Source organism: Ochotona curzoniae, unplaced genomic scaffold, assembly GCF_017591425.1.
Source record: "Ochotona curzoniae isolate NIBS_2020 unplaced genomic scaffold, NIBS_Ocur_1.0 scaffold_4683, whole genome shotgun sequence".
Lineage (NCBI taxonomy): Eukaryota > Metazoa > Chordata > Mammalia > Lagomorpha > Ochotonidae > Ochotona > Ochotona curzoniae.
In genome coordinates this window covers 360,046-388,043 of record NW_024467121.1, presented here as the reverse complement: position 1 = coordinate 388,043, position 27,998 = coordinate 360,046, and the positions used below count along the sequence as shown (strand labels likewise).

Below are 27,998 nucleotides of genomic sequence, written 5' to 3'. Positions count from 1 at the left end.
ACTGGTATAAATCAAACCATTTATTAGCAAAGCCATGTTGTTACCACAGGTGTCAGCATGTGCCAGGGGTGGTGTGGTGAGTGTGGCAGTGAGAGGTGGACTCTGGCAGGAGGTGGTGGGGAAGCAAACCCTCCAGAAGGATGCGTTACTGGGACATCACTGCTGCTCCACCAGCCCCACGAACTTCTGGATGTCCCGTGCCAGCAGCTCGGGCTCCTCGAAGGCGGCGAAGTGACCCCCGCGGGCCATATATGAATAGGAGAGGAGCTTCGGATACTTGGTCCTCACCCACTTCTCTGGCATATGCATGATCTCACAGGGGAAGGCAGCGAAGCCCGTAGGTACGTATACCTTCATCCTGGAAGGGACACACAGCCTTAAGGGTGGGGTCTGGGCCTGTCCAGCTACCAACACCCAGCCATAAAGGGAAGTGCAGGCGAAGCTGGCCTTGTGGCTCAGCAGGTTAACAAGTGCTCCATCCCCTGGTCAAGTACCAGACTGCTTGGCCTCCCATCCAGCTCCCTGCTAATGTGCCTGGGAAAACGGCCCAGCCCAAGTCCTTGGGCCCCTGTAGCCATTTGTGGGGGGTGAGCCAGTAGACAGATGAGAACTCCTTCCACCTGCCTTTCCAAAGCCAGAGCTTTTCTTTTTCATTATTGGAAAGCCAGTTATAGAGAGGAGGAGAGAGAGAGAGCTTCCATCTGCTGATTCACTCCCCAAATAGCTGGAGCCTAGGAGCTTCTTCCAGGTCTCCCATGTCAGTGCAGAGACCCAGGACAGGGGCCAGCCTCCTCTGTTTCCCCAGGCCATCAGCAGAAGCTAGACTGGAAGTGGAGCAGTTGGCGACTCAAGCCTGTGCTCATATAGGATACCAGTAACTCAGGCTGAAGTTCAGCATGCTATACTACCACGCTGGCCCCCTCAAATCTGTTTAGCCTTTCCTCAAGGACAGTCCAAAGGACCTGCTCTTCCCTAGGAGGCAACTAAGGAGGGGGGCGCTGGCAGCCCCCAGTGCTCCAGCTGTCTTCCCTTCCCTGTCTGGAATCTGAAGTCTCAGGGCCATCAGAGCCACCAGAGCCGTACTAAAACTGGACCCTGAGCCAGAGCTGGGGTGTTGGGCCCCCGTGCACACCCGGGCCAAACTATAGCTATCTTGTCACCAGGCCACACCCCAGCTCCCTGGTGAGCTCACCGATCATGCTTTTGGTTCATGAAGCCCTGGCCCATGTTCTCCTTATAGTAGCGCTGGGAGGAGACGATGCAGCCTGTGGTCCAGTATAGCATGATGTTGGTCAGCAGGTCCTGCAGGGAGAACTTCCTGTAGAGGCAGAAGAGAGAGCCCTGCTCAAGCTGGACACAGTGCAAGGTGGCCCCTTCTGAGCCATGAGCATGGGCCGAGGCCCCTGCCTACTGGGCCTTGACCCCTACGCCACGCCACCAGCTCACCAGACTGAGGACTGGGCAGTGCAGTGCAGGCCCTGAATAAGACAGCTGGTTCTAAAAGGAATAAGTTTGTTTATTCCTTTCTACATTGAAAGGGGCACAGACAGGCCCTGTTACCACCTGTACCCCTGTTACTGCAGTGGGGTCCAGACTGCACACTCCATTGTTCCCACCTCCATGCACCTGCAACTGACTTTAGCATAGCAGGTGCCTCCAGGGAAGCCATCCCCAAGGTACTAGGTCTCTCCAAGGCTGGGAGCCTTACAATGTGTTCATAGGGACTGGGGCCTCACTGGAGGCTGCCTGGACCTGCTGAAGCTCCTGGAGGCAGTGAGCCCAGGATACTAGGGGCCTGGGATCTCATCTCAGTCATTTTACTCAGGAGCTGTAGGACTTGCTGTTTTACTCTGCTTCTCCTCTGGTGAAAACAGGATCAACACCACTTGAAAACACACAGACACATCAGAAGTTAACACTACTCAGGGTCTAGGCCCATGTGTAGGACCTTTGTGTTTGGGCAGGAAGTTGGTGCCAAGTTCCCTGCTGTTAAAGGGATTACTGCTGTCCTATCGACTCACTGGTAATGCATTTATTAAACACACTGGGTCAGGTGCTGAGGCTCCAAAGATGCTGTGGGTTGGATGCCTGTCTGGAGGAGGAACATGGAGCCTGCAGGGAGGCTGGGTTGTAAGCCACTGACCAAGCTGTCCTGTGACACAGGGGGGTGGGGATGGAGGGGCACAAGTTTTGTATGTGAGGAAGTAGGAGGTGACTGATGACCATGGCCACAGTAACTCAGCCTGAGGTTGGTCACTGCTGGTGGCCTTGGGCCCAGGAGGAAGTGAGGACTGCCTGGCAGGAAGCTCTCTAGGTTCTCCCAAAGCATCTGCTGACTTGAGGGGCTGAGCCCAGTGCCAGGTCCCGTGGGACAGGGGAGGATGAGTCTGCCCCCAAGGCCTCTGCATGCCTAGGGCTGTGCATGCCTCAGCTTCTATCCCCAGCCACGCTGGAGCAGTGACACATGTCTCATCCAATGTGGTTTGGATTGCCAATAAAACCCCTTATGGTCACCACAAACAATAAACATGAACTCTGTAAGCCAGCTTTTGCCAAGGCAGCTGAGTGCCTCCATCTCCTCGGCACCTCCGACTACAGCCCGAGAACTATCGTAACCATCGGCTTGTGTCAATGGTCATGCCAGGACACAGCCGTGATCCTCTCTGTTCCCTGGTGCCTTCCGGGGATGGGGCAGGAGTGGCCAGGGACCTCACATCGGGCTCCTGTGTACCTCAGAGAGGAACAGGCCAGGCCTCTTACCACAGCCTGGCCCTGCTGTAGGTGATCAAGGCGAAGCACAGCCATGGCAGAAACTCCACCCTGACCCCTGATGCTCCCTGAAGGGATTGGGTGGAGAAAGGGCCCTGGAGGTCAGTCAGGTCAAGGTTACCTCTCAGCCCGCCACCCTCTAGGGTCACTTCCACCAACCCCATGAACACGTGGTCCCTGGGCTCTCAAACTCAGGAGAGGCCATGGCTGCCCCTGGCAGCATAGGGGTGCTCCTTGCCCCCTGGACTCACTCCCCAATGTCGGGAACCAGCTGCTGAACCCACAGGGTACAGGCTGCCTCACCCTACCACAATCCACCACATTCCACCACAATTACCTCAAGGGGAAGCCTGGCCAGTCTCCATGCTACCTCACCAAAACCCAGGGTTGCATATGAGGACCTGCGTGACAGCCAGCGACAGCTGCAGCTGCCTCACCACCCCACACAGCACTGGTGATGAGGATGAAGAGGCCGCTGAGGTGTGAGGAAGGTGGCTGCCAGGGACCAGGGTTCCCACCAGCTCAGGCAGACACACTCACCTCTCCAGGCCTCCATCCTCCAGGTCCCGGAACTCCGAATTGGTCCAGGTGGAAAACTTCTCTAGGATGTACGCGGCCAGTCCCACGGGGGAGTCATTCAGTGCACAGCCTGGTGCGGGGAACAGCGAGGGACTTAGGTCTGGGCACCTGGGGGCTGGCCCTTGGGTAACCTTTGACCTGGCATCCTCATCTGACCCATGAGGCTGGCTGGCACCTGCCCTACCCTGTCCTTCAGGCTGAGGGGCCTGTGGCTATGGTTCACTTGATGAGTGGAACTAAGAAACAGCTTCTGAGGCCAAACCAGAGGTTGCTAAGAGATCCACACTGATTTAAGTGGTCATAGATGTGACACTGAGAGAGAGAGATGTATGGATGGGGTCTGGAGGCAGGAGGGTGGTGCTCCTTGGTGTGTGTGTGTGGGGGGGCACAGTGCCTGGGATGCCAGCCTTCCACCAGCCACGGGGGCAGACTCTGTGAAAACCCATCAGCCAAGGTGTTAGCAGGCTCTTTGGAAAGTCAGGAAAAGTGGGGTGGTTACGGGTGACTGACGCATTTTATAAGCAAAGGGAAAATGGCTTGATAAACTATTATGATCACACGAATGAGACTGCCATAAAAGCCTTGGAAATTGTCCACGTGAGTGCTGCCCATACACCAGATGGAATTCTGGGAGCCACGCAGGTGTCTGATTCTGTGGAGGGGGCGGATACTGTCCCTAACCTTCGAGCTATTTTATAGCTGGGTGAGTTATGGGAAACTGATAGGGTCCAGATGCTTTTATTCACAAAGACCAATGAACCTTGTTACATGAAGATTTCACTGATTATTACTCTGGGTTTTAACAAGTTTTGTATCTCCTAGAAAATCTGTTCTGTGGGGCAGACACTGTGACATAGCAAGTAAAGCCACTGCCTGCAGTTACCAGTATGGGTGCTGGTTCAAGACCTGGCCACTCCACCTTTGACCTAGCTCCCTGGTAATGCACCTGAGAAAGCAGTGGGGGATGGTTCAAGTCTGTGGAGACCTGGCACGAGTTGCTGGCTCCTGGCTTCGGACCAGCTCCTGGCTTTGCTGCCATTGGGAATTAAACCAGCAAATGGAAAATCTTCTGTTTTTCCCTAATTCTACCTTTTAAATAAATAAATAAATAAATTCTGTGTTCCTGATCATATTTGAACTACTATTTTTTTTATTTACTATCTCCTTTATGAGTTAAATAAAATATTTGGCGATTGAATTTTACATTGTATAAGAATCAAGATTTTACAATGCCCTAAATCCCTGCCATGGCTGGGGCTGGGTCTAAGCAAAGCTCAGGTCTCCCATGGGGGCAGCAGGGAGTCCTCACTGTCTCCCAAGATCTGTATTTGTTGGGAATGGGAGTCAGGAGCTGAGCTGGGTCCCAATCCCAGGTATGCCGATATGAAGCAAGGGTTTCTTCAACTCTAGGGCACACACCTGCTCCTCTGGCACCTCCTTTTTGTGATTTATCCTTAACCATGACCTTTGTGGCACAAGTGGTACCTCACTTTATTCCCCTTCCCCCAGGGTCCAGAGCTGCCAAGCCTAGGGTTTCCTCTTGTGCTCTGCCATTTCCTCCTTTTTCCTTCCCCTCCGCTTCCTAGCACTGGACTTGAGCTCAGTGGTCAGAGTTGCTGTGAACTCTCAATCAGCTCAACAGACTTGACAGGACCGGCCTGGGAACGTGACAACCACATGGGACTTGCCTGCATGGGACAGTGCAGCGAGGGGCTCAAACAACTCTGCGTTCCTTCCGAGCGGTCTGCCCGATGTACAGTGCCCCAGGGAGGTGGGATTCGCCGTCCCCCAGTGGAGACCCCGGCTGGGCAGGAGCACTCACCCACAGTGTCCGGCTTGGTGCTCTGGATGTGCATGTAGCCGCTCTCTCTCATCAAGCTGTAGAACACCTTCTCCTTGAAGGGGAACAGCAGCTCTATATCCCTCTCAGTGTAGCCAAGGAGGGCCGCGACACGCTGTCCCAGGGGAAGTGTCAGTGTGTACCTATTTCCTAGCACCAAGGCCATGTTCAAGTGCAGTCCTTTCACGTGGCTGGGGGCAGAGAGGGGGCCAGGTGAGCCTGAGCTGGTGCCAGGGGCAGGGGGAGGGAGGAGGAAGGCCAGCCAAGGGGGAGGAGCACAGTGCCAGCCTCCTCTAGCACCTGCTCCTGGGATGGATGCAAGAATCATTGGACAGGGACTAGGAGTGGAATATGGAGATTCTGGAAAATTCTGGTTGGGGTTTTCCCAGCTTTGGTAATGCCCAACCACCTCTTCCTGTGACCCCCTCTGATTACCTGGCCCAGGAGTCACTAACTCTGAGTTATGCCCGAGAGAGACAATGCACCCCAACCCCAGCAGAATGTTGGGGACCTTTCCTCATCCTTAGGCCCACAGCACTCGTTCCTGGCTGGCCTCTGGCAAGGCTCTGTACCCAGGTGGGTCTCTGTGCCCCAAGTAGGTGCCTGCATCCTGACGCAGATCCTCTCCAAGGCTGTGCACATGCACATGTCACCCCCTGCCCCACCCTGCAGTGGCCTTACCTGGGCACAAGCTGGGCAATGTTCGTGCAAATCAGGGCCCCCCAGTCCCCGCCCTGGATGTAGAACTCCTGGAAGCCCAGGCGCTGCATGAGCTTGTAGAAGATCCTGGCTGTGCTCACTGAGTTGAAGCCTGGTGGCCAAGAGGAGAGAACCGAGTCACAGGCAGGGGACTCCTTGGTCCCTCTGTGGGATTCCTCTGACCACTCCCCACCTGAGACTGGGGCAAAAGCAGCTCCCAAGAGGCAAGGAGCCAGTGCCTATTGGGGCTGAGGGGGCACATGTGTGCTGATGAGCTCAAGCTAACCCACAGAGGTGTCTGAGGATTCACATGGCTTGGGGGTCAGTTCAACTTGGGGCAGCCTAGGGCCCAGTCAGGAATCCTCAAGAAGGGACTCATGGAGACAGAATGTGGGAGCTGGGCAGGACCTGACAGGGTAGGCTATTGCTCTGTCCACTCCCTGAGATGCAAAAGCCATCAGTGCCCCCTGAACCTGCCTCTCAGATGCCCCCTACCCAGACCCTCCTTCTGGAAGCATTAGCCCAGTGGGAAAGCCTGGCAGATCGTGGCCGGGGACAGTGTGGGTCCGGCAGGCTCCTGCAGCACCCCCGTACCCTTCTTGGAGGGCGCCTCTGAGAAGCTGTAGCCCGGAATGGAAGGGCAGATGATTTCGAAAACGTGCTCGTCGCTTAGGCCATGGCTCTTGGGGTTGGTCAGAAGTGGGATGATCTTATAAAACTCGAAGAAGGAGCCAGGCCAGCCGTGCACCATCAGCAGGGGCTTGGGAGTCCGGCCGGAGGACAGCTGCGGGGGCTTCACGTGGATGAAGTGGATGTCCAGCCCTGCGGAACAGAGCACAGGTGGGAGAGGAGGAGGTGAGGGCAAGGAGCACCTGGGAGGTCGGACACAGGGGCCAGGCCCTGCACCCCCTTGTGTCCCCAGAATGTGCACAGTGACCCCCACCCTGGGGTGGTTCTGAACACAGTGGTAATCGAGTGGTCATTTCAGTCCAGCTACATGACATCCTCACTTGGCCCTCATGGGGACCACCTCCTGGTCACAGCAGAAGGACAGGGTCAGCCCATGCAAGCAGGCTGCGTACCCCGGGCCCAGACAACTCCTGGCCCACAGCAAGGTTCCACAAACACTTATCTAACCACTTAAAAGTTGAGGAGTCGGGCCCGGCGCAGTGGTTAAGGTCCTCGCCTTGCACGCCCGGGATCCCATATGGGCACCAGTTCTAATCCCGGCAGCCCCGCTTCCCTTCCAACTCCCTGCCTGTGGCCCGGGAAAGCAGTCAAGGACAGCCCAAAGCTTTGGGACCCTGCACCCGCGTGGGGGACCAGGAAGAGGCTCCTGGCTTTGGATCGGCATAGCATCGGCCATTGCGCTCACTTGGGGAGTGAATCATTGGATGGAAGATCTTCCTCTCTGTCTCTCCTCTCTGTATATCCGCCTTTCCAATTAAAAAATAATAAAAATAAATCTTTAAAAAAAAAGTTGAGGAGTCATCAGATCACAGCTTGGCAGGGGCTGAGAATACAACATGGTCACTCAGGATGACAGTGTGTGAATTTACTTAACACAGCAAACATCTCAGATGCAGGTACGGTGGCATCAGGCTGAGTCACTGTTTAGGATGTTTGCATCCCGTGCTGCACTGGCTGGTTCCAGCCCTGGCCACCCTCGTGCTTCTGATACAGCTCCCTGCAAACGTGCCAGGAAAGCAGCAGATGCTGACCCACGTACTCAGGACCCTGCCACCCACGTGGGAGACCCGGATGAAGTTCCTGATCCTGGCTTCAACCTGGATCAGCCTCGGCTATTAAGGCCACTGAGAGTAAACTGGTGGAAGCTCTCTTCTCCTATCACTCTGCCTTTCAAATAAACAAATATATAAAAATAAAAAAAACACAAAATCTTTTAAAAAATAGCCCAGCAGACATTAGCAGGTGGTAAAATTACCAAGTCATGTCCATTGTATGATCGAGTTTTGCAGTCATGTAAGCATGTTTATATTGCGTGTATGAATTATAGGAGTCTGAACAATAAGCTAGAAAATACAAAAAAAAAAGGCAGTTTTGCCTGAGGAGCAGAATCAAGTGCTTTTTTCTCTTCTTCATGTTGCATGTACTGTGTGATTTTCCTACAATCAACATACATTAGTTTTCATGGATATGAGCACCCAATGACGAAGAAATATAAACATTATTTTACTCATGACAGAAGGTGGCAGGGTAGTGAACCGTCTGCTGGTTCGTTGTCCACATGCCAGCAGTAACACTGGCAAGGGCTAAAACCACGAGCCAGTGATTCAACCTGGGTCCCTGACATGGGCAGCAGGAAGCTAACGGCAAGAGCCATCTCGGCTGATGCCCAGGGTCTCCTGTTAGTGGGAGGCTGGCATGGGAGCCGCACGCTCTGATGGGGGGGCCACGGCACCTGCCCACCAAGATGCATCCTCAAGGTGGAGCGTGCCACAGCGCGCCGCAGGCTCCTCCCTTTAAGGCTGACTGACACCCCGGGACCCAGTCAGTGTGTACCCTCTCAGACTGCCTCAGTGTTAACCTAGAGACCCTTTCGTGCCCCACAACCCCATTCGGGACATCACCTGACATCAGCTGTGTTGTCTTTCAACTCCTCTTAGCTCTGAGAATTCATACTTGCAAAAACTCTAAAGAGAACAGAACTTTCTCTGAACCAAAATAGAACACTACATTCATCCCATTCTGGATGATTTTTTTTTTGTCACTTAACAGTGTACCCTGGGTGTCCTTCCATGTGGCTAAATTTATTCCCATTCTAAAGTTTTTTTTTTTTTAAAGTAGGTAATCTTATCTCTTTCAGAAGCTATTGCATGATGCAAGATGGTTTTCTTAATTAAAATTCTACTACATCAAGTTTTCACTTAGGAAACACGCACTCTTTCACTCATGTGGGCATGTCCAGGGGGAGTGCGAGGGTGAGGCTTCCTTGTCCCTGAACTCCCTTGCTGTGCTTTCTGAATTCCGCATATTTCAAAGCCACAGGTTCCTCTGTGCTCCCCCTCTTTCCTGGGTCTCCTATAGGTCGATGCAGACTGCAGGATGCCAAGATGGAACTATGGTGTCAGAACGCAGCAGTTGAGCTGTGTCCAGGGAGGTAGCACTGGGCCCAGGAGGTGGCGTGGGGACAGCATGGGTGGGAGGTGTCTCAGCCAGCGGGCCCAAGCTGGGGTATAAGGAAAAGGGCAGTGCTGTGAACACTCAGGGAGATTGCAGACTGTCCTGGTTCCCGCACCTCTGGCTCCCCAGAACCAGGGACAAGTTCTTCCTTAGTGGCAGGGTATCAGAGGCTGTGTGATAAACAGCAGGAACACAGTGGTCAGAGCACGCAAAGTGAGGCCCCTGGCAGCATCCAAGATGAGGGAGGAAGATGGGAGCAAATGGAGGAGAACAGAAGGAGCCTCCTGGGACTGACCTCAGGCTGGGGAATGGAGGCATAGTTGGGGCAGGGCAGAGGACAAAGGACCCAGGCCCAGCAGAAGCACCCCGCTGTATCAGGCCAGGACAAGAACTAGGGAGCCAGCCATGGGGAGTGCCCCAGAACTGTAGGTGGGTTAGATCAAAGTAGGCTACTGTTCCTGAGGAACACATACCAGAGACGGCCTCCCATGGAGCACCTGTGCTATAAACTCCCGCCATCCTGGGGATGCTGGGTGGACTAGGGGTAAGATGGTCCAAGCTTCCAGTCTCCAACAAAGAGCCTTCTTTGCCCAACATCTTGCCTTTGACTCTGAGTATTCTGTTCCTTCTCGCTTGGACCCACTTTCCCACACATGCCTCTGCATCTTCTCTCATGCTTGAAGAATGTGGAGAACAGGACCAGCATTGTGGAGCTGGGGTGGTAGGTTAAGGTACCAGCTGTGATGTGGCATCCCATAGGAATGCCAGTTTGAGCCCTTGATTCCCCACTTCCCATCCCACTCCCTGCAAATGCACCTGCTAATGTAGCAGAAGGTAGTCAAAGCAGTTAGGCTAATGGTATCCATGAGACCCAGGCGGAGTGCCAGGTTCCTGGTTTCAGCCTGGTCCAGCTCCAACCATTTGGTCATTTGGGGAGTGAACCAAACAAATGGAAGGTTTCCCTCTCTGTAACTCTAGCTTTCAAATAAATAAATCTTATTAAAAAAAAAAAAAAAGACTCACAAGGCTTCCCAGCCTCCTCTCTCTCCCGGTGCCCTCAAGGAACCTAGAAGCTGTGAAAGGAGGATCCTGTCCTGTGTGTCCCTGGCTGCAGAAAACTGCACGAGGACAGGAACTGCCCTATCAACATACCTGCTGGATGGACACAGAGTAGCTGAGGCCTGGCTAAGGAGGGAGCCATGCCAGAGGGAGCCTCTGGAAGCAACTCACAACAACCTGCAGTGGCCCCTGTGAGGCTTACAACAGAAGACACCAACATGCAGTGCAGGGCAGTCACGGGGCGGGGTCCAAGGTGGTCAGCTCTGCACACCAGCCTTGTCTCTGGACTAGCTCCAGCAAGGGCACCAGCTCCAGGATGCTACTTGGCCTTCCACTCACCAGGTCTCCCCTTGGACCCAGCCTCCTGGTTTTTGAGGACAGGGTCACTGGCTGGCTAGGTTACTCCAGGCTGGGTTGGGTTCCCCCCGCCACCTACTGTCGTTGGAACTGTCACTGCACCATTACATGACCAGGTCTCAAGAGGGAGGGGCTACCACCAGCTGGAGTGCAAAGCCTTTGTCTCTTCTGCGGCCGGTGCTATACCATGGTAGGTTAAGCTGCCACCTGGGACACTGGCATGCCATATGAGTACTAGTTTGAGTCCCAGCTGCTCCACTTCCAATCCAGATCCCCACTAATGTACCGGGGAAAGCAGCAGAGGATGGTCCAAATGCTGTATGCATCTGGGAAAACTGGAGGAAGTTCCTGGCTGTGCCCTGGCCAGCCTTAGCTGTTGCAGCCATTTGGGGAGTTAACTAGCAGATGAAAGATCTCTGTTTCTCTGTAACTCTGCCTTTCAAATACATAAAGTAAAATTTTTTAAAAAAGACAAATATGGACAAACGATTTGAACAGTTTTCCAAAAAAGAAACACGAATGGCCAAAAAGCACATGAAAACATGCTTGGCATTACTCATCATTAGGGAAATGCACTCACAGAGCCAGCACGGTGGTTGCCAAGGGCTACAGGGGTGGGTGGCGGGAATCGTGCTTAGTGGGTTTTAGTACTGGAAGAGAAAAATTCTGGTGACAGTAGTGATGGTTATACAACAAGGTACTTAACGCCAGGGAGCTGTGCACCTCAAAAAGGCTGTGATGGCTTTATGTTACATGTATTTTATCATTACTTTTTTTTTCATCTAAAAATCAACAGTATGAGTTTGATTTTTTTTATAAAGATTTATTATTTTTTTGGAAAGGCAGATTTACAGAGAGAAGGATATAGCTGGTTCACTCCCCAAATGGGGACAACAGCCAGAGCTGAGCTGATAGAAGCCAGTAGCTTTTCCTTGTGGGCTTCCTATGTGGATACAGTGTCCCAAGGCTTTTGGCCATCATCCTCTGCTTTCCTGGGTCACAAGCAGGGAGCTGGATGGGAACTGGGACAGCCAGGACACGAACCAGTTCCCCTATGGGATCCTGGCACTTGCAAGGGAAGATTTAGTCAATTGAGTCATTGCACCAGGCATGAATTTTGATTTTCTTACAACATTTCCATGTCTCATTCTTAAGAACTTCCAGGGTTAAAAAGTAGTTTTCCAGAGGGCTGTCTGATGACATAGCAGGCTAGTCCGTCTATGGCACTGACATCCCATACAGGTACTGGTTAGAATTCAAGTGCTCCACTTCTGATCCAGCTCCCTGCTCATGTTCCTGGGAAAGCAGCTGAGGACAGCCCAAGGTCCTGGGCCTCTGCACCCATGTGGGAGACCTGGAAGAAACTTCTGGCTTCCAGTTTTGTACCAGCACAACTCTGGCTGTTGTAGCCATTTGGGAAATAAACTAGTGGATGGAAGCTTGCACTTTCAAGTAAAATAAATAAATCTTAAAAAAAAAAAAAAAAAAAAAAAAACAGGGCCCAGCAGCATGGTAGCCTAGCAGCTAAAGTTCTTGCCTTGAACACGCTGGGATCCCATATGGGCACCGGTTCTAATCCTGGCAGTCCCACTTCCCATCCAGCTCCCTGCTTGTGGCCTGAAAAAGCAGTCGAGGACGGCCCAAAGCTTTGGGACCTTGCACCCACATGGGAGACCCGAAAGTGGCTCCAGGCTTCTGGCTTCAAATCAGCTTAGCTCTGACCACTGCAGCAGCTTGGGGAGTGAATTAGCATACAGAAGATTTTCTTCTCTGTTTCTCCTCTCTGTATATTTGACTTTCCAACAAAAATAAATAAAAGATACGAAAAAGAGATATGATAACTCTATAAAACAAAAACAGGCTTTCCACTAAGAAGACTAAACTCATCATCAATGAAACTGAAGTCACCTTCCCTGCCCGGAAGTGTTGCATGACCACTTGGGACACAGCTGGGACACGAGGCTGAGAGCTGCTGACTGCCAGCACAATTTCTCCTCGAAGTCCTAGTGTCACAGCCTCCAAACCTCTGAGCAGAGCTGAACCAACCAAGGCCACAGCCAAGGCCGAATCTCCCTCTTTCCTCCCAAGGACTGCCGTATCGTACAACTAGAGTCTGTATTTCTTTGGCATTTAAATTTTTCCTATTTTTCCCTGCAGCTCCCAAGTCTCTGGGCTTTGTGGGGACTTAGCACCACTCTGAGTTACAGCTACAAACACATGCCAGTGACCTGTACTGACCTCTGGGGGCCTCCCCGTTTTTGGTCTGACTCTGGGTCCCATCACACTGGACAGCTGTGCCAGGGCGCGTGTCTCCCACCCTCGGCTGGGGTTTTGGATGCCTACCTTCGATCTTGGTCTTGAAGTGAGGGTACGAGTTGAGAATCTCCACCTGCTTCTTCCAGTCAAACTCGTTCCTCCAGTAGGATAGGACCTTCTTCAGGTAGTTGGAGTTGAAGCCATAGTGGAAGCGGCTGTCCTCCAATGGCGGGGTCAAGCGGATCCTGTCGATTCTTTGGTGTAAGTCCTGGAGCAAAAGGCAGGACCCCAAGGGGAGATGGGTGGGCGGGGTGGAGTACAAGAGTAGGCGCAGCACCCAGCAGCCCAAACTGGCCCACATCACTTGCTACTCCCAAAGCACAAGGGTGTCTCATTGTAGACTGCAGGTTCACTTTCAAATATATATATTTTTAAATATGGAGAGGCAGAGAGAGAGAAAAAGAGTTCGTTCCCACTCATTGATTTACTCACAAGGGCACAATGGCGAGGTTTGGGCCAGGGCTGGAGCTGGGAACTAGGAACTCAACCCACGTTTTCCCACGGGGGTGGCAGGGACCCAAAGACTTGAACTGCCACTTGTTGTGGCATAAGGAGTTGATTAATGCTCATTGGCCTGGAGTGGAACAGGAACTGGGCTTGTGGCTAAGAACGCAAAGACTAATTGGACTCATCTGTATCTAATATCCTGCTAAAAGAGGATGTGGGGGAAGGGTATATAAGGAGAGGTGAAGGAGCAATAAACTGAGACTTTGCAGAGACTTCTACCATCACTGGTCTCCTGTCGGGGATGACATTACTGGCTCTGCTGGTCGGAGCAGCCACTGCTGCCTCCTGGGGCCCGCATTAGCAGCAGTCAACTGTGGAATGTAGGTACTTTGATGTCAGCATCTTCAGTAGTCTGAAGGTCGTCTACCTTTTCTGTTTTTAAATGTTTGCACACCACTCAACTTTAACTTGCCAAGTCTCCTATGAAACAAGGGTCAGCTGGGGGCTGATACTGTGGCACTGTGTTAATCCGTAACCTGCAACACCAGTGTCCATTTAGGTACTGGTTTGAGTCTTGACTGTTCCACTTCTGATCCAGCTCCTACCTAATGCACCTGGGAAAGCAGCAGCCTTGGCTGGAATCCGTGGGTTCCTGCTACCACCCACCTCGAGAGACCAGGTATCCAGACCTGGCCACCGAGGCCATTTAGGGGAGTAAACTAACAGATCGAAGATCTCCCCACTCTGTAACTTTGCCTTTCTAATAAATTAGTCTTTTAAAAAGACGAATATCTCAAGCTTTTTCCTTAAAGACTCAGATGGTAAATAATTTAGGATTCCTGAATTAAACTATTCCATTCTGTCCTCATAGTGGAAGAACTGCTCGAGACAATAGGCAGATAAGTGGGAACAAACTGTGTTTGTTCCTAACCAGCTCCCTGCTTGTGACCTGGGAAAGCAGCAGAGAATGGTCCAAAGCCTTGGGATCCTACACCTGGGTGGGAGACCCGGAAGAAGCTTCTGGTTCCTGATCAGCTCAACTCCGACCACTGTGGCTACTTGGGGAGTGAACTGGTGGACGGAAGATCTTTCTCTCCCTTCTCTCAAATCTGATCTGCTTTTCCAATAAAAAAAAAATCTTTTTTTTTTTTAAAGTTTCACTTGGGGGCCAGCATTCTGGTATAGTTAAGCCTCTGCTTACAGTGCTGGAATTGTATATGGGTACTGGTTCATGTCCTGGCTACTTCACTTCCCATCCAGCTCTCTGCTCATGGCCTGGGAAGGGACAGAAGAGGATGGTCCAAAGCCTTGGAACCCTGCCACCTGCGTGGGAGACCTGCATGAAGCTCCTGGTTTTAGTGAGGCTCGGCCTTTCTGTGGCAGTCACATGGGCAATGAAGCAGTGGGTGGAAAATTTGTTTCTCTCTACCTCTTTCAAATAGTTTTTTTAAAAAGATTTATTTATTTTTATTGGAAAGGCAGATATACAGAGAGGAGGAGAGACAGAGAGGAAGATCTTCCGTCTAATGATTTACTCCCCAAATGAGTGCAATGGCCGGTGCTGTGCCGATCTGGAGCCAAGAGCCAGGAACCTCCTCCAGGTCTCCCACACGGGTGCAGGGTCCCAAGGCTTTGGGCCGTCCTCAACTGCTTTCCCAGGCCACAAGCAGGGAGTTGGATGGGAAGTGGAGCTGCTGGGATTAGAACCAGCACCCATATGGGATCCTGGCACGTTCAAGGCGAGGACTTTAGCCGTTAGGCCAAACCGCCGGGCCCTCAAATAAATTTTAAGAAAAAAAAAGTCTTCGAACACAAAAACCTGTATGCCATACAATTTTCACACGTCATAAAATACTCTTGACTTTCCCTTAGCCATTTAAAAATGTGACCCTGGTGACAGACATTTGCCTGCAACCCACTCGAAGGGCCTGGGTCCCAGTCAGCTCTGCTTCTAATCCAGCTTCCGAGCACCCCGGTGATGGCTGAGGGACTTGGTCCCCATCACTTCTGTGGGAGACATGAATGGAGCTCCAGCTCCCACTTAGCTCCCACACCTGGCTGGTGTGAGCATCTGGTAAGCGAACCAGAAGACAGATTTCTCTGTTTGCCTTTCAAATAAATGAAAATTTAAAAAAATAAAAATATGGAATTATTCCTAGTCCACAGGAACAGGTGCCAAACTCCTGTTTGCCTACAGGCTCTGGCTTGTTTACCCATGACATGAGCAGCACTCAACGTGGCGCTCTGTCTCAATAAACATTACAGACCCGGAGGGAAGGGGAGGAGCCTAAGAAGCGACTGTGGGCTCTCCCGCAGGGCTCTGCAGCTGCCCTCAACAGCAGGGTCCTAACAAGTCCTAGCCACACCTTCTCCTGGGTTTGGCTCAGCTTTTATTTTTAGAACCCTTCTTCCTGACTTGCCCTGGGCACTTCTCACAGTACTTATCTCTGCTACTCTCTCTGCCGCTTCTCTCGCCTACTGGGCAGCACAGCACGTGCCTGAGGGGAGGACTGTTGTCTTCTCCCACACACTCGCAGAGCACGTGCCACTTCCTTCCAGCCTCTGGCTCTGTGTGCTGCAGATGGACCAATGCCCAGCCCTTCTGCTCCTGGCCTTGTTCCCCTTGGATAATTTGCTCTGCCTCTCTGAGCTCCCCCTCACTGCCTGTGTGACAGGGACACGTCCTTACACAACCGGACGGCTGCAGGGACTGTACTTGACCGTGAATGGTACACTTGGCGTCCTCAGGGCTGTGTGTTTCCCCTCAGGGTTTCCACCTAGGCCCTGACAGGAGCCTGCTGTTTTTGCCACACAAGTTCCTGCCCAGGTTTTCAGGTGGGGCTCACAGGAGGTGAGAAGTGCCTTCTGTGACCTTTGAAGCTGGCAGCTGGAGCCAGCTGGCACTCCTTCTCCTGCTGGGGCATGGCTGGCCTTGGGCAGAGCAAAGGAGAAGTTACAGGGTGCGGAAGCTGGGCACACCTCTCTGGAGCCAGCTTCACCCTGCACCTGGGAGAAGGGGGACCAGAAATGCTCCCAAGACAGGCTGTGCCCCTCGCTTTCCCAACACCACCCAGCCCAAGCCCCAAGCCTGGTCCCAGCCCTTACTTTGATCTCCTCGTCGGACGTCTCCACCTTGAAGGGACGGATGCTCTCATCCTCTCTGCCTGAGGGCCTTGACCCTGGCCCCCACCAGCCATCATCAAGGGGCAGAGTCTCCTCCTTGTCTCCGTAGACAAATCGGTAGATGATGAAGCCCAGCACCGAGGCGAGGAGAAGTTCCAGCAACATGGCTCCTACAAGGGGAGGGATGAGCCATCAGCTGCAGGGGACCACCCTGCCAAGCCTGGCTATGGCCCCCGGATCCTTCCAGAGTCGGAGACACCCAGTTTTTCACTAGCTCCTCCCTGGTTTCTCTCCTGTCCAACCCCCTGATTTCCTTTATATGTGTCCTAGAATATAGACCTCAAAAAATAGCTGACAACAGAGAGGCATCACTCATAATCCCACTGAGTTACAGCCATCAGTAAGTATGCTGGGAAGAGAGAGACCAGGCTGGCTTCCGAGTGGTCCCGGGCAGTAGCTGTTGGAAGCAACATTTCTGAGGTTTCCTGTGTTTGAGGCCTTCTGTTCCAGAAGCTTCTACAAGCCACGCCCCATGGGGGTGGAGATTTCTGAGCGTCTCTGCCCCTTCCTTACTCCCTGAGAGGCCCTTCCCTGAGGTTTCTGCGAGGCAATGTCAGGAATCCCTGGTACAGCGCACCTGTCTTGTGCCCTCACATATGAAATATAATTCATGCATGAGGGCACTTCAGAACCTTGAGGGAAAATCCACATATACTTTGAATTTCATTTTCCGTGCACTTTTCACAGCACCCCTGCTGGCAGCCATGCAGTTAGGGTGAACAACTCAGAAGTGTAAAGAGAATGGCTTCTGTGCTGGCAAGGCCACAGGGAGCTTCCAGCTGTATGGCAGGGCCTGGCAGATGTTTCTCCAACCACTTCAACGTGGTTTCACCCTGTTTGCATGGACAGGGGACAGTTTCTGTAACTGATGTAACTTAGGAACTAATGTCATTAATAATGTCTTGGTGAGTGGTCCTTTAACAATGTATGAGAATCAATGCACACACGAGTGCACTTGGATTTCAAAGCTCATGCCATTCCTGAATACCTTACTCCGTAACCTGGCCCAGAGACGTAACGTGCCTTCTGAGAAATGGCTTGATGAGTATCTCAAAAGTTGATTAAAATGGTGGGAATATGAGAAATCCACTTAATGCATGACTGCACCCCTCAAACTGTTGTGATGAATGAAGTTGCTGTAACCTTGAGGGTTAACCTGTTTGGACATGGACAGCGTACTGCCCTGCTCGCTCCCATGACCCTTTGGCTAGAGGAACGCAAGGATGTTTGTACTAACATTATAGAGACATACTTTCAAACTGATTAAGGGGTTATATACATGACCGTAATGGGAATTTATGCTTCCAGTTTTTGTTACTGATCTGTTCTTTTATATATTTATATTTCTCCTTTCAATGATAAGTTGTAGAAAGAGAAATGTAGCAGGAATGTATTACTGATTAATACATGCTGCCAGCTGAGGAATTCCTGGCTGCAGGGTCAGAATATATAATGACCTGCCTTTAAGGATGTGATTTGCAGGACTGTCTTTAAAGGAAAAACACCTGCTTGACCCTAAAGTAAGGGGGTTTGTGTAAAAGCTTGTGATGATTTCTGTGTAAATAAAGAAGGCAGCTTTCCTGAGCAACCATTATGAGCATCACAATATAGCAGTTTGGTCTGTTTTTCTTTCCCTCGCCAATTCCACATGCTTCCTCGAGCTCTGAACTTGGCTGGAGCAGGTCTCATGCAAACCCCCATCCGGTACAGCTCATCCACGTAAGCATGTGGTGCAGATAATGTCCGGTTACAGCCACAGCCAATTTTAGAACATCTGTGCCGCCACAGAGAAGCCCACAGCCTGGGCCTGGTCTCCTCCCAGTGCCCCCAGCACCGGCCATCTACAGGGACTCAACTAAGTCGTTCCACAGACACTCACCTGCCTTTTGTTGTCTCCTCCATCCCCTGCCTTCCTAGATGTGCAGGAGGTCGGGCTTTGCAACCAACAGACAGTGAGAGCTATGGCTTGCATGCCCTTGGTCACTACCTGCTCTGTGTTCTGCATCTGCAGGGACCTGAGGCGTGCTCTGGCCCAGAGCTGTGATACTAAGCACAGAACCTGGGGGTCATGTCTAGAAATACCACCTAGACAGGCTCAGCCAAGGTGCTCCACCAAAGGCCCGCCGGGACTGGCACCTGCTCCCTTCTGGCAGGACAGTGGCAATTTGATTGGGAAAAGCTGTCTGGAAGTGCCCTGATTTTGTCGGTGGTGCTACCTCCCAGCTCCCATACAGTCAAGCAAGAGTGTTCCCTGAGCCTGGCCCCTCTCCTACACCACAGACCTTGTCACCCCACATTTTCATCACGACAGCTTTCATTAAGTAGCTCCCAGCCCTGCCTCTCCATGTTCACTGTCCTGGGAATTGCGCTTAGCAAACCCAGCCTGGAGCTTCCAACACTTCTCCCTCTTTGGGTTGTGAAACTCTGAACTGGCTCAAGGTCTCAGCGACTCAATGTTTATTGGAAATTCACAAAGCAGGCTTCCAACATCTGCGTCAGACATGTGGTCCGGGGTCACGTGGGTGTGTGTCCTTGCCCTAGTCAAGACAGATCGGGGGCCGCAGCTGTTCTCTCTCAATCCTAGGTACCAATAGGCACAGCCCCAGCTCCTGGAGCACGGCAATTCATCAGTTCCTTCTTATTTTTAGGAATTCAGAAACAAACACTTGCACAGACCTTCCCTCTAGCCTCAGCGATAGCAGCAGGCATGAGGAGAGTATGGGAGGAGGGGAGGCAAGGCCAGGCTGCCCCTGCAGCAGGAGCAGATGGGCGCAGCTCACCTGGCAGCCATGTGGGTGGTGACAAAGCTCAACAAAGCAGGGATTGTGTCTGTCCCGGTCACCAGCCCCCATCCAGCCCCAGTGCAATGCTCAACACAGCAAGACATTTCACCAATATTTATCATATTTGTGCCAACTGTGTAGACCCTGGTAGCAAACAGGCAGCCGTCAGGGAGTAGCCCTCTTTATACCAGACCTCAGCATAGACAGGCCAGAAGCCCCACCAGCACCTCCCCAGGGACACACCAGGGCAGCTCAGGAAGGGTGTGGGAACAGAACTGGAAGACACACTTGTTTCAGTGCAACAGAATCTAAAGGCCACGCATAGTTCCTCCTCACACTGGGCACCCCTTGTGGACTCTTGGAGGACTCCTCCCCACGGTCCACCTCTCCCTTCTGCCTGGACTAGCGCTCTTACCTGTTGACAAGGACGCAGCGTAGTCACCCTGTGCTCGCCTCCTGAGGAAGCAGAGCTGCGAGCCGCAGTCGGGGCAGGGCAGACTGTGGTGTCGGTCCCACTCCTCGCTGCCTTTCTATAACTACACAGTCCTGCTGACTCAGCTGACTGGATGCCCACACCACAGTTATCTCCCTTGGACTTCAAACAGCAAACTGAACTCCCATGACCCCAGGGACACAGGGCTGAAAAGATTCATGCTCAGGTTCCACCTGAACACAGGGAATCCAAGACAAGGAGCATTATGGTGGCTGATGTCATCACTGCCCTGAGTACTGTTCATTGGAGTGGCGGGCAAGGTAGCAGTCATAAAGAATGAAAAAACTTTCTCTTGCGTTCTGGTTAAGAGAATCAGGGCAGTGCCTTAATGCCACTGTCATCAGATTAGAGAACAGGTGTTACTGCAGACTGCTAATGTGCCACATGCTGGCAGTGGTTTGTTCACGAGTGAATAGTAAATGCACATGAGGGTGTTCCAGATTTAGCCCTGTGTTAGCAGCAGGTGTGGACTGTCTACTGGTAAGCTTCCAAGGGCTTTCAGGGACCACTGCAAGTGTAAACCTGTCCCCTAGGAAGCCACAATTCATAGAATTTGACTTCCTTTCCACCTTTTTATGTGAAGAATCTATAAAGGCAAAGACTTGGCTCCAACTCACACAGCAACAGTGAGGATTAGAGTTTGTGGTAAGGCACATTCACTCCCCTGGCTGTCCCTCACCCCTCCTCCCATCTTGTTCCCCACCGAGCACCTGCTTGCAGCCTCAAGCCTTCCTACTAGCCCCTGAGCTGCCACTCCACAGGAGCTGAAGCCATGTGCTCCACTCTGTCTCCCCCAAAAATAAAATAAAGATGACCCAGCCAGAAAGGGCTACATAACATCATGGAGTCTGACCAATCAGAACCTGAGAACCCACTTCTGTTTGCTTCATCCCACCTACAGACCCCTCAGCACTGAGACTGAGAAACATAGCTGGCAATGGCTCAGGGCGACCAGCATCCCTGGGGGCAAGTTGTGCAGTGGGCTTGCCCTCTGCCCTCTGGAGCTCTCTTAGTAGTGTTGCTGCTTTATTGTCAGTGTGCAGAAAGCAAAGGCTGGGGGCGCATTAAGACAGATCCCTGCCCCAGCCACTTAGCTCTCAGACAAAGCAGACACAGCAGGGCTGTGGAGCTAGCAGGTCACACAAATTCATTGGGTTGGGGCTAATGGACATTAAATGCCTCTGCTTAAGGTCACCAGGGGGTTACTGCTGAGCCCAAGTCTGCTGCTCCCCTAGTTCGTACACATGTGCTTGCTCCCTGGCCAGGATGACCACGATGGGGGTTGGGGTGTTCGTTGCTGGGGCTCCAGTTGCCTCCCCAGCAGGTTCCTACCCCTCTCTCCCTCTCCTAGTGAAAGACAGTCTTCTATTTCTTTTTTTTTTTTTTTTGGCATCTGCACACTGAGTCTGTGCACCCACCAGCCTGAAGCTGGGAGCCTGGGGTTCCAGGCCTGATGGTGCTGCCAGTCACAGCCGGTAGAGTGGAAGGGGGTATGTGGTGCAGAGGGTATCACCAAAACTGGAAGCAAAGCAAAGCACCCAGAGTAGCTCCTGGAGGATATACAACAGAGGAAGACTGGTAAGTTACTCAGGAAAACTGCCTGGCAGTTTCTGCAAGAACCAGCTACACACCTCTGGGACTCAGCAGTTCCATTCCCAGATACAGACCCACGTGTGCCCATGTCTCCCAAAGTGTTCACAGAGCTAGACAAATGACCCTAAAGCTCACCCACAACAGACAGACCACAGTAAGAGGCACCATCAACAGTTACACATGACACACAATGCACCCACCCACAATACAATGCTGAACTCAATAAGCCAGCTGCACAAGAGCATGTGTGGTGGGGCTTGAGTTAGGTGTGCAAGTGTAAGAGTACCAGGAATGGAAACGAGCTGGATTGGAAATGTCCCAAGATTGGAAACAAATGCTCACCAGCTGGGGACTATTAGTACAATGGACTGTTATGCAGAAGGTGGGGCAGTGGGGGGAGAAGCAGATGGGCCTGGTGTTGTGGCACAACAGGTTAGACCACTGTTTAAGATACTAGCCTCTCATTGGAGAGTCAGTTTGAGTCCTGGCTGCCTTGCTTCTAATCTAGCTTTCCACTAAGGTGCTTGGGAAGGCAGCAGAGCCTGGCCCAAGTATTTGGATCTCCACTACCCTCATGGGAGACCTGGAGACAACTTCTGGCTCCTGGTTTTGGGCTGGCCCAACCCTGGCTATTGCAGACATTTGTGGAATGAGTCAGTGGATGGAAGGTCTCTGTCTTTTGACATTTGTTTATTTCAAGTAAAATAAACAAATGCAAAAAAAAAAAAGGGTTAGGCAAATATGCACTGGCATGACAAGACCTCCCTGTTTCATGAAAAAAAAATGCAGGCACTGTCTGGGTGGACCAAAGAACACTCTCCCCCTCCCCCGTGGCCACATCTCTCAGGGAGCGTCCCTCAGTTCACAGCAACCCCGCAAGGACTGATTCCACTGGATGAACTTTTGTGCCTTCACCAAACACATGTACTATCTACTACTCCTGCTGCTGCCTGTGCACACACGTGGAGAGCTCACGTGGCCTTCGAGGTCCATGTAGCTAACTGTCCACTTCATCCCCACTCTCCTGGGTTCCAGCCACCCTTTATTGTCTTCTTTCAGTTATTCAGAAAGAGACAGAGATCCCACCCACTGGTTTACTCCACAAACGTTTGCAATGGGGGTAAGGGGAGCCAAGGACAGGAACTCAATCCGGGTCTTCCCTGAAGGTATAGCAGGGACCCAGTCACCTGAACCACTGTGTGTGCCCTCCCAAGACCTGCATCAAGAGGCTGCAGTTGGCAGCTGCAACCAGGACTCAGCCTGCGCACTTCAGTGCGGACTGCAGGTGTCCTGCTGCTTGGCCACATGCCCACTCCCACCACAGGTCTTTGTGAGTGCTGTTTCCTCTCCCCGGCTCCTTAACTTGCCCTTGTCTTTCATATCGCGTTGAGCGAGCTCGGCACACCTCTCATGCCTTGCCTTGTCACCATCATACAACTCTGTGATCATGGACTGACAGCGGCCTCCCCCACTGCACATGGACTCCTTCAGAGGACAGACCACGTCTGCTCAGGCTCTGCTACATCCATGGTTAGGACTGGATGCTAAGTACTTGTTGAACTCAAGAGTAAACATAAAAAAATCAACATGAAAGGAAGTTATCAGAATGTTTGCACAGAACGATGGCTGGATGTTCCTTGAGACTTCTCGTTCTGGTTTTGTAGAGATGGACTATAACATACCAGGCAGGGGGCTGAGCAGGTGGCATGGGGCACTACGGTGAGTCTGCCCCAACAACGAGACTGGAGAACAGCATTGGGAGCACCTCCCATAACAGTTCTGGATTTAAAAAGCTGAGGTCTGGGCCCAGTCTCTTGCGTGAGCTGGGAGGCTCTCCCACCCCTAACCCAGGCACGCAGCTGGACTCTCACAACTAGGAAATGCTCCAAAACCCAGAGCAGGGAACCAGCTAACGGTGACTCAGCACTGACTGTTTGCCTGAACCTGGCCCAAGGCACACCAGAGATTTTTCCAGAACAAAGGTCAAAGGGAGTGCATAAGCCGTGATGGCTGAGCAGGCCTGGCCCTGCTCACAGGGATTTTTCCCTCCAACAAGCTGCCAATGTTCCTGACAGTGAACGTGGACTTGTGCTCCTACTGGGGGATTTTTGCCACTCTGGCAGCAAGCTGTGGGGACACATGGAGCAAGGGAAAATAATCAGTCCCACAGGGTGGCATGCATTGGGGTCTTCCCAGGCTGGCTGGCCTTGTTCCCCCCTCAGCTTGCGGCCCCTCCATAGAGATGAGTGGCATGGTCAGACAGTTCATGGACAGGCAGAAGTAGATGGCTTAGTTCTGTGCCAGAGCAGGATGGGCATACGCTGTTGCCACAGGCTCCCCTAGTGGCTATCCAAGCCGTGGGCATCCTTGCCCTGCTCCCTCCAGCAATGACTGCTCTGGTCTGCAGCCTGGCCCAGCACACATGGAGAGAACCCCCCTTCACACACACACACCAGTCTTGCACTCTACACCAGGCCAAAGGCCTTGTTCATTGTTGTGCAAGCCCTGGAGCTGAGCCCCATAAGAACAGTCTGCAGCCAGCAACCAGGGGAGAGGAAACTGGGCTCTGTAGGTGAAGACAGAACTGAAAATAGAAAAGGGCTGTGGGTAGGGCCACCACAGAAACTCCCAGCCCAGCCCATCTCTGTGTATGGGGAGAGACACACAGGAGGCTCGCAATCTGAGACTGGCCTTGCAGTGGACACTGTCAGGGGCTGGCAGATAGGCTGAGTCTGTTCAGGAACACAAGCTAGAATTCCATCAGGGCCCCAGCCTCCCCAGCCTCCCTAGCCCAGGCTCCACCACCTGCTGAGGAGGGCCTGAAGGGAAGGAGGACTGCACACACAAATGTGCTTTCACTTAAGGAAAGGCGGTGACAGGCTGTCTTCAGGTTGCAGGGTTCAGGCATGCCTCTGCATTCTGCCTCCCCTGTGCTCTAGAGTAAGAGCTCTGCCTTCCATTGGGTCTAAACCATGCAGGGCAACACGCTTCACTGCCTAGAAGGAAAAGGTGTTCATTCCCCTGTGTGGGCTTTCTCTTGGAGGCAGCCAGCTTTTGTAGCAGGGCCAGTAGGACAGGCCCGCAGGAGACACGGACTGCATCTCCCCATCACTCGCGCCTTCTGGACCTCCCTTCCCTCCCTAAGCAACCGGCCCCAGCAGCTCCTCCACTGAGCCTGTAACCCGAGAGCACTGGCCACTGGGTAACCCTCCAGCTTTCCTGTCTGGAGCAGTAGGGCAGGTGGGTTCCAGCAGGGCGCTGGGGATGGTTCTGAGCAATGCTCTGGGCTGTTAACTCACTGCAGGTTCACTTACTGGTGGCAATGTTCAAGCTGCAAAAACCGCTCTGGTGGACACCTCTCCATTTCCAACAGCCTCCCAGCTCAGCTGGCTGCTGTGCCCTGCCTGGTAGCTTTTATTCTCTGCAGATATCAAGTCCCCCTACCTGGAGCCAGAAGAGGCGTAGAGGAGCCTGGCTGTGGAGCACTGACAAGCCATCTGAGGCTCCCCAGAGACAGACACTGGACCTTCTGCTCCTGGGTTTCCACGGTGGGCATGGCTCACAGTGCAGCCACAGGTGGACTAAAGAGATTCAGGAGGTCTCTAGGCCCCCAGGACTGCACACCCCCCCAAGAAGTGCTGGACTGTGCCATGGGGTGGGCAGGTTCTTTAAACTCATCACCCGTGTAACACAGCCCCCTAAGAGGTAGGAAGTAGCTCGCTCTTTTTTTTTTTTTTTTTTTTTTTTTTTTTTTAGTGTTAAAGACCATTAAAATGGGGCTTGGTGCAATGGCATAGCATGTGAACTGCTACCTGCATCCCATATGGGCACTGGTTAAGTCCTGGCTTCCTGACTTTGGGCCGGCCCAGCTCTGGCCATTGTGGCCATTTGGGGAGGAAAGCAGTGGACGTGAGATCTAACTGTGCCTTTCAAACAAACAACTGTTTTGTTGAATTAAAGAATTAAAAGGAAGCTTAGAGAGGCTGATTGGCCTGAACTGACCCATCTGATATACGCTAGAAAGACCCTCTTCCTTCTCAAGGCTGAAGGCAGCACACACTTCCGAGGAATGAGCCTGCAGTTCCAGTCTGGGTCAGCAAGGGAATTTTCTAGGAAGAGGAGAGGGCATTGTCCCCCATGACCAGCCAGCCCTCTCAGCTAGGTGTGGCTCTGCTGTGGGTGGGGGGAATATAGGCGGGAGGGCGGGGGATGTGCTAAGTCAGGGCTCCAGGAGAGCAGTGCCCACTGGTCAATGGGACTGAGGTGGTCGTGTGGTGGGCATGCAGTCTGGCAGCTGGGCCAGGCTGTGAGCATGGGGAAGATGACCTGGGACCTCGCCTGGGAAAGCAAACAAAGCCTGGAGGCAGTGACAGTGTTCAGTTACATCACTGAGGTCCAACAGCGCTTGACCGGCGGGGAGGGGGGGGCGGGGGGTGCGCATGCGTATGTGCATATAGGTGCTGGAACCTAGCAGGAACCTCCTCGTGTTCCCAGCCCAGTCCACGCAGACTCAGCAGTCAGCCAAGAACCAGCAAAGGCAGTCGTGGGAGTAACCCCAGGAGGCACCGTGGCCGTACCAGGACTCTCCAGCCTTGAGCCTGGGCCCACACAGGCCCCCTCAAAGCTGACTCCTCCCCAGCTACATGTGGCCTTTCTCCAAGTTCCCTTTGGACTCATCTACAACACCACCGGTGTGGGAGCGCCAGGAGCTGTGCAGCCAGCTGCGCCCAGTTCTGCCCCTTAACTGAGGTGCAGGCAGGCTGGCAAGGGCAAAGCCTTACGAAGAGCCAGACCCTCTCTCTAGGGTGATCCTCCTCCTGCAGCCGGTGCTGCCTGGCAGGGAGGAATGCCAACAGTGGGCTTCAGTAGGGCCAGCTTGTACCTTGCAAGCTCAGCCACTTGCATATTCCTGTGTCTCTCAGCACAATTGAGACGTGGAGTCTGGGCAGTCCCTTTCTTCATATTCAGGTGCCAGGTGAGCTGGGGCATGGCGACTCTTATGCTGGTGGCAGGAGAGGCACTGGGTATTGGTGACCCTGGGTGTAGTGATAGATGGGTATCTTGGGACACTGGGCTGAGACATCAGAGAGGAAGTAAGGCACGGCAGGAATGGGGGGCAGGGGACACGCTCCATTGCTGCCAGTGGTGAAAGAGCCCCTTCCCTAAAGGTTGCTGCCAGCGGGCCCCTCTGCTGATCAAGTGTTGACCAAGTGTGAGCACAGCAGAGAGCAAACAGGCTGTGTCCTGCTGGTGGGACCCAGAAGCCTCCGCCACAGTTCAGTTCTGTGGGAGGGCCCCCCTTTCCTAGGGCCCTCTGGCTTCCTGTGGGATGCTCCAGTTTCTGCAAAGGGTCACCGACCCTAGTGTGGCCAGGAAGGTCACTGATGCTGGCCCATTCCTGCCCCAGGGTCTAATACTCACCCTGCCTACAGCTGCCACGGAGCCGCCCCCTGGCCACTCCCCAACTCCTTGGGCCCATCCTCTTCCCTCTGTAATCCTGCGTGTTTTCAGTTGCATAACTCGTATCCTAAGTTTCCTCTGTTTATAGTCCACTCCCACCCCTGAAAACACACACCCTGCCAGGCTTGTCTGCTGCTGCCCCCTGGGGCAAGGAAGGGCTCTGAGCCAGCAGCCCCCTAAGCACAGCCCACACCAATCCCAGGAAAGGGAGAGTCTCCGGAGGCCCTCCTCCCTTCAGGGAAAACTCAAAACAAAACTGTTTGCAGAGCACTCCCCCAATTTTAGCAGCTGAGCCAGACATCGCGGGGCGTGGAAAAGGCCTGATGAAGAAAACTAGCCTCACCCGAGAAAACAATGTTACACTTAAAAAATGTTTATTTTAAATCGGGCTGAGAGGCGGCAGGGCCCGGCAGGCCCAGGGCCCAGTCGTTCGCAACGGTAGGCGCACCGTAGGCACGGCTCGTCAAGCCTCTGCAGGGCACGCGCTGGGAGTGCACCTGCCTTCCAGCTGCACCCACAAGCCTGGGAGGAGCCGGCGTGGATCTAGGCTTGGTGAGGGGGGCACGCAATTAGTCAAAATTCAGATGACAACTCAGCCGGAGGGCTCCCACAGACCCCAAGTTCTCAGACGGGGCAGGGGCAAGAGAGGAGGGAGCTGAGAAGGAAGCCCGGGCCAACCAAGGACGAGATCCTTGGGGGACCACCAGCGCGCTCGCGCACTCCTGTGGTGGCTCTCTCGCCCTGGCCCTCCTCCCGCTCCAGCGGCTCGTAGAACCCTGGGCGGCCTCTTCCTGGCCTGCAGCCCTGTGGGGACACCGGGCGGCCAGGCGAAACGCACCAGGCCCCTGGGTCGGGCTACAACTCCGAAGCGCGAGGATAGCCTGGCTGCAAGTCCCGCTGTGCCCATCGACCGTGGCCCTGCCCCGGGCCCCGTCCTTGTCCCGGCGGAGCCCGAAGGGCACACACCGCCTGGGAGCGCCGTCCCTCCCGGCCCCAGGGCTTACGGTCTGGGCTCGCAGGCTCCGGCGGCGGCAGCGGACGTGCGTTTCACGAGCTCCCCGGCTCCTTCTCGCCTCCGCTTCCTCGGCCTCGGCGCTGTCCCCGCCCAGGTCCGACCCCGAGGCGGGGCGTTCCCTTGGCCCAGGTCCCGCTCCGCCCTCCGTACCTGAGCCGCTTTAGAAAGCATCTTCACCTGGAGCTCTGCCTCGGCTCGAGAAAAACGGGCTCCTCAAAAAGCCGCCCGCGTTCAGAAACTAGTTCAGCTGTTTGATTTTAC

General features: G+C 53.2%; 1 protein-coding gene across 4 annotated transcripts; it reads right to left on the bottom strand.

Annotated features, from left to right (window-relative positions):
* Positions 1-5: 5 nt before the first annotated feature.
* Positions 6-27,998, bottom strand: EPHX1 (epoxide hydrolase 1). 4 transcript variants are annotated; one of them, XM_040968248.1, is made up of 9 exons: positions 27,727-27,998; positions 16,316-16,503; positions 12,791-12,971; positions 6,482-6,709; positions 5,870-5,999; positions 5,171-5,379; positions 3,310-3,418; positions 1,193-1,318; positions 6-358 (listed from the first exon to the last, which is right to left on the bottom strand). In XM_040968248.1, the coding sequence occupies exons 2-9, from the start codon at positions 16,496-16,498 to the stop codon at positions 157-159; spliced, it is 1,368 nt and encodes a 455-aa protein (XP_040824182.1). In that variant the 5' UTR covers positions 16,499-16,503; positions 27,727-27,998; the 3' UTR covers positions 6-156. The 4 variants fall into 4 exon arrangements, with proteins under 4 accessions (XP_040824182.1, XP_040824183.1, XP_040824185.1 ...); XM_040968249.1 differs by lacking the exon at positions 27,727-27,998 and adding an exon at positions 19,592-19,709; XM_040968251.1 differs by lacking the exon at positions 27,727-27,998 and adding an exon at positions 16,726-16,911.